The sequence below is a fragment of the Vespa mandarinia genome, chromosome 5 (genome assembly GCF_050613455.1).
Source record: "Vespa mandarinia isolate Hongniang chromosome 5, ASM5061345v1, whole genome shotgun sequence".
NCBI lineage: Eukaryota > Metazoa > Arthropoda > Insecta > Hymenoptera > Vespidae > Vespa > Vespa mandarinia.
This window is the reverse complement of record NC_140814.1, coordinates 9,012,416-9,023,555: the sequence shown is the minus strand read 5'-3', so window position 1 is coordinate 9,023,555 and position 11,140 is coordinate 9,012,416. Positions and strand designations below refer to the sequence as shown.

At 30.4% G+C, this 11,140-nt stretch overlaps 1 protein-coding gene across 2 annotated transcripts; it reads right to left on the bottom strand.

Moving 5' to 3' along the window:
- Positions 1–4,452: 4,452 nt before the first annotated feature.
- Positions 4,453–10,865, bottom strand: beta'COP (coatomer subunit beta'). Of its 2 annotated transcripts, none has more exons than XM_035881552.2 (8): positions 10,611–10,860; positions 10,005–10,356; positions 8,960–9,898; positions 8,611–8,846; positions 8,191–8,529; positions 7,517–8,116; positions 7,138–7,425; positions 4,453–4,773 (listed from the first exon to the last, which is right to left on the bottom strand). In XM_035881552.2, exons 1-8 carry the CDS (start codon positions 10,611–10,613, stop codon positions 4,735–4,737), a joined length of 2,796 nt encoding a protein of 931 aa, XP_035737445.1. In that variant the 5' UTR covers positions 10,614–10,860; the 3' UTR covers positions 4,453–4,734. The 2 variants fall into 2 exon arrangements, with proteins under 2 accessions (XP_035737445.1, XP_085513283.1); XM_085657157.1 differs by lacking the exon at positions 4,453–4,773 and adding an exon at positions 6,954–6,989 and having other exon boundaries at positions 10,611–10,865.
- Between the last annotated feature and the right edge of the window lie 275 nt (positions 10,866–11,140).

The window sequence follows — 11,140 nt, the reverse complement described above, 5'->3', positions numbered from 1 at the left end:
ACACACACACATATATATATATATATGTAATTAAGTCATCAGTTATGCGTTTATAAATCATCGTGTAGTGTTTCGTATTACGTAGGATGCCCATTTGATGAATTTAAATAATTTACAATTATTATCGTGTTTTTAATCATTGAAAAAAAAAAAAAATAAAAAAAAAATAATACTACAAACGGGATGCATTAACGAATTTTATCAGATATGTAAGTAGGTAGTTCTTTTGTTTTTAATTAATTTTTAATTAATTATTATAACGTATTCGTTATGCTACGCAATAAAAGGGACGTATGAGAATATAATTAACGGAACGTTTAAATATTGTCCCTGGAGAATTCATTTTGGGAAATAGTTTCTTACGTCTCTAAGAACGGAGGTGTTAACGACGATTACGTTTTAACGTCACTTTTTTTTTCTCTCTTTCCTCTCTCTCAACATGTTCCTTTTTCTTTTTTTTATGATGAATATTGTTTTTTGATGAATATGGTGACGTTTTTGAAGGAACAAAGTCCCATGGGACCTCATCATCGTTCTTTCTCGCGGAAAATTTTCTTTCGAAAGAATGAATAAAAAAAAAAAGGAAGAAATATTAATAAAAATTCGAATTTAATAATACATACCTATATACGCAGGATGAGCTATTTTATTTTAAAGAAAATAAATCAAAATGATCGAATAAAATTTTCAATTTTTCACACGTTTCAAAGCGTATGTATTAAATATCTCTCCCTGCATATAACAAGTATCGAAATATTTGTACACAATTTTCTTTCAATTATTTAAATGAAAATATATTATTTAAAAATCGTTTACTATCTTGGCGTAAAATTATTAAAAAAAAAAAAAAAAAAAAAAAAAAAAAATGAAACAAAAAAAAGAAAAAACCCACATAAATAAATAAATAAATAAATAAATATACGTAAGCGATAAGTTTATTTGTTATTTTAATTGTCGCTAATGAAGAGAATTATTTGCGAGATTGATTTTGGTAAGAGGTTGTGATGTGTTAAGAAAAAAAAAAAAAAAAAACAAAAAAGAAAAAGAAAAAAAAATGATCTATCGTTCGCGCTACGTCGGTGAAATACGATATAAAAAGGTCGACGTCGATGAGCGAGAGTTATGCGAGCGACGAAGTGGATTTAGTCGAACACTGTAAGGGACCGTTTTAACGAACGTAAGTGCGTGTTAGTATACCGTTCGGTTGACTCCCTTTTAATCCGCCCATGAAAATGTTGGGTAATAAATATTACCGTTGATGCCGCGTCGTTACAAATTAACGTTCTTATCCACCTAAAACGTTTAAATGTCCTACATTAGATAGACAATGTTAGAAATTCAAATGTTGCTAAGTATATATTATCAATATAATTTTGTTTCTTCCTTTTTTTGTCTTTCTCTCCTCATCGACAGAACTTTAATATACTCGAACAATTAAAATACGAAATTACAAAATGATATTGAAGTTTGCAGGATAAGGAACAAACAAAAAAGACTTCTTTTCTTGTTAATTTTATAAAAGACACAAGATTTGTTTGTGATGTTAACGTAAGAGGAACAAAAAAAAAAAAAAGGAAGAAAGAAACAAAAACAAGGAACAAAAGAAGTAATAAGCTTAATACACATAACAGGAAGGAAATTATTATGGCAAAACGAATCCAATTCGACAAAGAAACATTCGTAATAGATGATTTTCGAATGATCTACGATAGAGAAAAAAAAAGAAAAAGATGATAAAGAAAATTCTTTTAGAATAATTCCGCTATTTCGTTTTCGATATTGCCTTCCCTTTGGGCGGGGAGGGGGGTGGAGGTGGTGAACAAAAAAAAGGAAACAACAAAAGAAAAAAAAAAAAAAAAAGAAAAAAAAAGAAAAAAGAACAGAAGAGAAACAAATACCCTTCGATTTCCGACGTTGCGACGCGTCCCCCACCTTTTAAGGGTGTCCTCTCTCTCTCTCTCTCTCTTTTATCACATTTTTTTCTTTCTTTTTTTGGTTTTTTTCCCCGTCCAAGAAAGAAGAGAATCAGTTTTGCAGGGTGCAAGGCAATGACGCGGACAATTTGTAGTCGGCCGTCAACGAGGCCTGTTTCTATTTTCGAGCAAACGCACGGGGATATCTTTTTCTCCTCCTCCCCTCCCTCCCTACCCCTCCCCTCCTCCTTCTCTTCCTCCTCCTGATCTCTCGTACGTCTTCTTTTTGCTTGGTTTTCTTTCGACGATCCAGTAAAGCGCGAGCGACGATGACTATACACGTAAATCCATGCGTCGGCGGGCTCCGTTTATAATTAAAATATACTTAATTTAAAATAAACTTAAAGCGATCCATAAATACATCTTGGAAAATTATACGAGATTGTACGACAATATAATTATCGTTAAATCGCCGTGAATGAGTTATCGTTGAATTAAACAAGAAAAGAAGAAAAAAGAAAAAAAAAACAAACATAGAAACAAAATATGAATCAAAAGAAAGAAATCAAGAAGAAACAGGATAGAAGGTTGTTATTTTGGGGGGAAAGAAAAATTATGAAAGAAATTATTTGCGATTGCATAAGGACCTGCTTGTGTTGCTAATAATATTTGATGAGTTTTGAATAAAAAAGAGTATGATGTCACAGTATGTGTCAATGACTCATTAAATCATAATGATTTCTTCACATTTCTTCGTGACTCTTTGCGACAAGCGTGAGAAGGATTCCCTCGTGCGTTTTGCATCAGCCAGCAAATTGAACTTTTTCGAATGCTTACGTAGCCTTTCCTTATTTTTTTTTCTCTTTTTTTTTCTTTTTTTTTTTTTTTTTTTTTTTTTTTTTTATTACGGAGAACATTTCCAATATACTCCGTATTTCAATATGCTCAACTTTAAGAAACTTCTTTTCTTCAGATATTATTAAAATCCCAAGATTATATCTCAATGAACGAAATGAATAAATATTACGAAAGATTTGACGCATTGAAAATTTCAATTATTAATTATAATTATCTTATTCGAAATTGTATTGGAGTACAATCTATTCAATGTTAAATCGTTTTTGTTAAATCATAACTTGTTCGAAATTTTATATTTTGATTAGCCAATAAGTATTGCCGATATTATCAATGAAAAATATTATCGTTGTTTATTTAGATCTATTAATTATTAATCGGATAAGTTAATAATTAATTTCAAAATAATCTCTCTTCCTATATTAAAAACAACGATATAAAAATTATTCGAGATAGATATTACGTTAGCAAAATGGAAAGCGTTTGGATAAAATTTGTTTATGTTAAAAAAAGAAAAAAAGAAAAATTAAAAAAACAAAAAAGAAAGAAAGAAAGAAAGAAAGAAAATCATTTCTAACGAAGTATCGAAATATCGTGGTCTAACATTTCGAAAATGAATAATCGATTGAAAATGTTCGCTTTTAACATGGAACAGTTTATTATTAGTGAAATGCGCATATTCAAAAGGTTGCATTTCGACGATCCAAATTTATCAGCTTTTCGTTTAGTTGGGAAACGAAATGTAACTCTTTGCATCTCCTCGTTTCCCTTGGCGAGGCAAACGTTTAAACGGCGTTATATATTTTACCGGAACACGCGTGCCTCAATCCTTCTGACTTATTCTCCTCCTCCTTCTCTTCTTAAAAGTCGTCGGTGAGCACGTACGGCTCGTACCAAACGCGCCTCTTTGTTTTCCTCGCGACACGTAACGCGTGCATCGGTTTCGTTCTTCTGCAAGGAGGCCACAAAAATCGAGGCACGTTCAAATTCGAAATAAAAAAAAAAAAAGAAAAAAAAAACAAAAGAGAAAGAGATTCTGACACAATGATAACGATATTGCACTATAATACGTCATATCTTTTTAAATAATATCAATATTTTTGATGTGACATAACAAAGTTACAAGATTTACAGGCGCCATTTTAATAAACGAAAAAAAAAAAAAAAATAAAAGAAAAAAAAATTATTAAAAAGCACGAAATTACGATATCGTAGAATCTTATCTATATTAGCATAAATCGAATTATGTAATTTAATCATTCAAATTAATGATATCTCTTGTCTTATATAATTTCATATATATATATATATATATATATATATATATATATATATATATATATATGTATATGTGTGTATGTATGTATGTGTGCAGAACGAGGACGCATGTATTTACGTGTATCCATGATTTTGTATATAAAAGTAATTTTAAAATCGTTTGTTTTAGTCTCTTTCGAGACAATAATAAAAATGTAACTATCTATATATGTAACTTTTGTTTATCACGTATTTCCAATTACTGTCTTCTATTTAAATCGATCAATCTGTTTGTCGGAAGTTTCAATTGTTAATATAAAAGAAATACAATCAAATGGTTTGTACAATTACTTGTACTTTTTCTTATATTAACAATACAATTAAAATTCTATATACTATATATATGCATGTATATGTATATATATATGTATATATATATATATATATATTTATTTATAAGTATGTATCATTGAGCGTTCGTAGAATTGCGTTATTCAAGTTTTGAAATTGATGCGATGTTAATATAAATTCATTAGATCTTTTTTATTTTTTCCTTTTCTCTTACTTCTCTTGTTGCTTTTTTTCTTTCTTTTAATACTTGTCTCTAAAGAACTCTCGTTGATTCTTTGGGGGAATGACCGATGGAAGGGGAATGAAATTATCGTTCGAGTGCCATATAAGCATTTATCGTATCTCGATTTCGTATCGGCTAATCCTCTTCTAAAAGATCATCATCTAAATTCACACCCTGAAATCAAAAATTATTTCCCTTTATTAACATATATAATTATAGAATGATATTTGTCTATTGTTAAAATTAACGAGTATGGAAAATTGTAAATTAAAATTATATATATATATACATATATATACATATATATATGTATATGTATAAAATAAGACAGTGAATAAATAAATAAAAGAGAAAATAGAATACAAAAAAAAAAAAAAGAAAAAAAGAATAAAAAATATAGCATATGTAAATAAATAATAATAATTTTTTATTTATACGTAACGATCGTGTATACTTTTAAATTAAAGAAAAAAAAAGAAAAATCTAAAAATAAGTTTGTGAAGTTAATGTACGTATAATAAATATTTATTATTTCGTACAAATGGTTATATATATATATATATATATATAAGAGCTATAAAACGCAAATATTTGCATTTCTGTCTACGCGTGTGTATGCGTGAGAGAAAGAGAAAGAGAAAGAGAAAGAGAAAGAGAAAGAGAGAGAGAGAGAGAAAGACAATAGAAACTTTTATGATATTTCATGAAGTTTCATTAAGAGAAGAAGAAGAAGAAGAAGAAGAAGAAGAAGAAGAAGAAGAAGAAGAAGAAGAAGAAGAAGAAGAAGAAGAAGAAGAAGAAGAAGAAGAAGAAGAAGAAGAAGAAGAAGAAGAAGAAGAAGAAGAAGAAGAAGAAGAAGAAGAAGAAGAAGAAGAAGAAGAAGAAGAAGAAGAAGAAGAAGAAGAAGAAGAAGAAGAAGAAGAAGAAGAAGAAGAAGAAGAAGAAAAAGAAGAAGAAGAAGAAGAAGAAGGAAGTGATCGATCGTAGAAGAAGTGAGAGGCAGAGCGTGACAAAACCGAGGGACTTGCCGAAGTAACCATAACGTAGGAGCTATCCGAACCGACTCCCCAAGTCGAATGTTATGGCAACAAGGCTGTAAACAAAATACAGCGTGACTGGCCCGTGGGGTAAACGCGATATCGGTTACGCGTTGCGGGTCTTAATGATTCGCTACTGATTCTTAAAACGCATTAGCCTTTCTTGGCCCTGTTTAATAAAAGTGAATAACATAAACAATAACGTATACGAATATATAATAAAAATCTATTATTTATGATAAAAATTAATTAGTTATAAAAATTCTTTTATTTATTATATTATTCTTTGTATATCTTTTTCAAAAGTAAATATAACGATTTTAAAATTGCGCGATATAATTAGCGTAATTCAATTTATTATTGAAAATTTTATATAAACTTTTATTATATTATTCCTATAAATGACGATATAAATGTGATATTAAATTAATCCTCAAAATAATTATCGTGTAAAAAATAATCATGATCTTAAAATAATTATGATTTTATTATATCCTATATATATAGATATAGACAATAGATATAACAATATATATATATATTAATAGAAAGTAGAGAAATATTCTTGTGGTTGATAATAAACGATCAGATTGATTTAAAGAACGTTATCGAGTTATTGAGTGATCATAATCAAAATGATCGGATACATTCGAATATACGACGTACGTCGGAGAATTATTTCCCTGTTTCGAAGCAGACCATGTTTATGGTAATCCTACACTCATCTAGGGTTACTGGTTCACCATTTAGGGCATTAAGCCATTGACCAATAACATATCTATCGTCTCTTCGTCATTCTTTTCTCGATTTCGATCGATTTGTCTTCCTGACGAATCGATATTTATCTTTCTACATAATTAATTATTTAATTTGTCTATCTGATCTTTTCATTTCTTTTTTATTTTTTTATTTTTACTTTTATTTTTTTATTTTACTTATTCCAGATCTTATGTAGATTATTATGTTCAACTTATTCCAATATGTAGTGTTACTAATTCCACGAAGAATGACGTTTATTACCACGAACCTATCGCAGGACTAATCATTTCTGTCACGCTTACAACAGGATTAGCATTGCGCTCAGTGTGCAACGGCTCCTTTTACTTGCGACCACTTGTAAAAAGATAGATCCGTATGGCGCAGCAGATTTTCCTTACTTCTCATACATACGTAAACGTTTCTCTTCGTTTGTTTTATTACCGAATGATTTTCAATTTTGATTTGTTTTTGACACAAATTAAAATATTGGATTTGAGAATTTAAGAGAAGGAAAAAAAAAAAAAAAAAAAAAAAAAAAAAAAACAAAGACATTAAAACGAACTGCATTCGAACTTACTTTTTAATCGGACTCGTCTATCGAGTGTTGTCAGCATGCAAAACAAAACAAACAAATCAAAGAAGGGAGAATAACGTGCGGATAAATAATCTCGAGAATTGAATAAAACGGATAAAAATTCTTTGGAAGGATGATTTTCGAAGAGAATCGATGAAATTTACTTACGGTAGTGTCGATCGTATCGTCAAGTTCAAGATCGAGATCGAGATCGTCATCGTCGACGGTCAATGGCCTGGAATTGCTTGTTTTTGTAATCTTTTCCGAAATCGTACTCTTCGACAGATTCGTTTTTACTACGATCTCGAGATTTTCTAATCTGTTGAGTAAAGCTTCGTTCGATTGTTGTATTGTATCAGATTCTACAGTACTGGTACCGGGTGCTACGTTATAATTGAATTTTCCTGTTGCTTCGGCCGCCAACATTTCTTCTATAGGTTTTCGTTCAACATTGGGCTGTAATTAAATTGTATATTCATTGAATTTCTGAAAAATATTGAATTTATTACGAATTCATTACGTAGGATAATAATATGATCATTTTAACCTGTATCGTTGGGAAAGCGGATGCTGAAATTTTCTTTTTGTTTTCTTCTCTCAAAAATTGTTCCACTTTTAATGCTTCTCTATATCCGGGAAATAGATTTTCATATTGTTCAGGATCAGCCAAACTCTGTCCAGCTTTTTCGCTGACCGCTGATAATTTTTCTTTCCACAATTGAACGATAGACGATATCTTGCTAGGTGCATAAGTTCTAGCAAAGAAAGCAGCTTCAGGGATTTTATTAGTCTTCAAGAGAATTTCAATGCATTTGTCTATGTCCCCGAGTATGAAATTTGATAAGAAGGAGATATTATTATTTCCCATTTCGTCAGCATCGGCGCCAAGTTTTTCAATCATGCTTGCATTTCCAGTGCTAGTTGCTAACAAAAGTAAACCACCAAAGTCTTGTGCCTGATGTAAACAATCCTGCGCCAAACATAATTTTCCTTTTTGCGTTGCCAAAGATGCCAATTGTCGCCATTTTTGTTGACTATTTGCTTCTTTTGCAAGGGAATGTGCCGTTTTCAAATCTCCCAAAGCCAATGCCAATTCAAACCTATGATCCGGATCAGTCGATACAGCCAAAGCTTGTTCTTTGAATCCCTGTTAAATTGTTTAAAAGATTGCTTTCTTATTTTGTCAATATAATTATTATACATTTGGTTTTATATACAAACCTGTTTTTCCAAGAAGTGGGCCACTCTAGTACGATGTTCTTTAGGTACTGTTGGCAATACTCTATCGGCAGTCTCAAAATCTTTTCGCATAACAGCTGTTTGATATTCTAATACGGACAATAATAATGAATAAGAAACAACGGAGAGTTCCTTGTCACATAAATACAATCTATTGTCTCTTGGTACGTAACCAAGTAAATACATTGGCCTATCTAAATGAAAAACTGTAACCACTTCTCCGCCAACAAAATAGTTTATTCTATTAACACTATTCGTATAGATGAAGCAGTCACCAACCCAGAGACCAGTTTTTACTATTTCCGTCATTTCTGCTACCATCTAAAATTAATATCATTTCTTATAGAATTTCATGCCTATTTCAAGTTTAATCTATATTTCAAGATTAAAAAGTATTGATACCTCAAATGCATCTTCTATATCTTCTCCATTCTCAGGTGCATTATTGACAGCATCAGCGACATATTTTAAAATAAAATACTGATCTGTAGTAGCTAATGCCAAAAGAGAAGCATTTTCAGCCCAATAAACATGCGTAGGCTGAATATCTATACGTCGAATTAATTTTAATGTGTCCCAATCGAAGAAGGATAAACCAGACCCAGATGATACACCAAGTAAATATCCACCGAATATACCTGTAATAATTAAAAATATTATGTATAAGTTTTGCTTCAAAAGTATAAATTTTTTTATATGAAAGAAAAAAGAAGAAGAAGAAAAAAAAATGAATGAATATTCTTGTACGTACTATCTGCACCAAAGTCTGGCTTAAAACTTTTCTTCTCTTTGAAATTTTTGAAAACCTTTACAGACGTAGTACTTTCCCTTACGGCATACTGACTGGAATCGGCTGCCCAAACAAATTCAGATGCTTGTCCAAAAGCTTTATTTCTCAATGCCATAGATGTATAAATTATATACTCTCCATCTCCGCAAAGTACTAAAAATCTTCCATTTGGATGGTGTTGAATAGATTGAGGATAAATTTCACATGCACCCATATCTCTAACAGCAAGAGGTAATCGTTCACCATCTTGAGGTTCTTCTCCTAATGCCTTTAGATTTACTTGTTGGATTTCACTATGCTTCGCCCATACAATTTTACCACCTAAAGAATCCATAGATACCACTGGCTCTTCTCTACCAACTTTTACCATGACGCTTCCTTCATCATAACCAATAGCTACATTATTTGAGCCTCGCATACAAGCTATAGTCCAAACCCTTTCAAAACCATAATTAAGAGAGGATTCCAGTCTATATGTTCCAGCATGCCATATTCTAACTGTTCCATCTTCAGAACCAGTAAGAACAATAGGTAATTCTGGATGAAAACAGACTGCGGAGATATTTTGCGTATGTCCTTCCAATGTCTGAACACAAGTTTTATTTTGATAATCCCAAATTTTGACATATTTGTCATCTGCTCCTGATATTAGATAAGGCTTATCACCGCCATGATAATAATCCACACAATTAATACCTTTCTCATGACCCTCCAATGTGAAATTAGCAGTGGATGATCCTAATTGCCATACTTTTACTGTTCTATCTAAGGATGCACTGGCAAAAGTATTATTATCTTTTGGATTAAAAACAATTTGCATGACATAATGTGTATGTCCTTCAAAAATTTGTTGACTTATCCAAGACTTTTCCCAATTCCATAATTTAATTGACATATCATCTGTTAAATAAAATTAAGGATTACACTTGAATTACACAAAATTCAAATAAAATACATATATATATATATATATATTCAAATAAAACAATTAGACATAATTTCTTACCACTGCTGGTTAAAATAAATGGTTGAGTAGGATGTACCGCTATACATCTGACATAATCACTATGAGCTTCAAACGAATGAACTCGTTCTAAAGTATTATAATTGAATATTCTAATCTGCATATCATCTGATCCAGTGACAACCCAATTTTTACGAGGTACAAATTTGGCTGCTCGAACTGGCAAGTCGCATACTTCAAAGGTCTTCGCAAGTGTCTGAGTTTCATGATTCCATATATTAACATTGCCCTGATATAAAGAACATAACATCCATGGTTCCGTTGGATGAAGATCTACGCTTTTTACTCTGTCTGACCTGGCGGTCAATTTTCTCTTAATATCTAACCTCAAAGGCTGTAAAAGTAACATAATAATTTAGTTTCATTCTTAGAATAATAACGAATTTTCCATATTTAATTTGACAATGTAAATCTTAAAATTCTATAAACATATTTTATATGAATGTACGAATAAATATTTTGACGTGTCAACTGTTACAAAAGAGAAAAGAAAAAGTACTAATGTCAATATAACACTTGTCTACAAGCGTTAATCGATAAATACAGTAATATGTTTACAATATAAAAAGTATAACGTATTAAACATACCATTTTAGTTGTTTAAGGAATATCCAATGTATTAGATATTGTTAAATTCAATGAATAAAATTCAATATTAGATTTAAACAAGAAACCTCAGCCATGAAGTTAAGACGTGGCCGATGATCCGGCTGAAAATGGCGTCCACATGTGGCAATCGATAACCCATCGGAAAATTTTTATTTCATATTTTATTTCTCTCGAGTTTATTTGAAAACGTCAAAGATAATAAATAAATATCAAAGGCACGCACATTATTACAATACTTTTCTCAGATAAATGTAAATTAATGATAATATTTTAATTTGATATCTAATATCGTTATTATCGTTACGTGATTAGGTTATGCTCGGTCGATAAACCAATATTATCGATCATCGTAAAAATTCAAGGATTACCATCTGTGTTGATCAAGTAGAACACTGTATTATAAATTGTAATAAGTATATATAATTAAATTAATCTGATACGTATAACATATATAATTAATTTCTATACAATTATTTATATAACATTAATAAATCTATCTATTTTTATCG

Bases quoted from the DNA above. Each gene is read 5' to 3' on its own strand.
- beta'COP (XM_035881552.2), bottom strand. The intron at 8,847-8,959 runs GTACGTACAAGA...TAATTATTACAG, and splicing joins GCCAGACTTTGGTGCAGATA to GTATATTCGGTGGATATTTA. The intron at 7,426-7,516 runs GTTAAAATGATC...ATTTAATTACAG, and splicing joins CCGCTTTCCCAACGATACAG to CCCAATGTTGAACGAAAACC.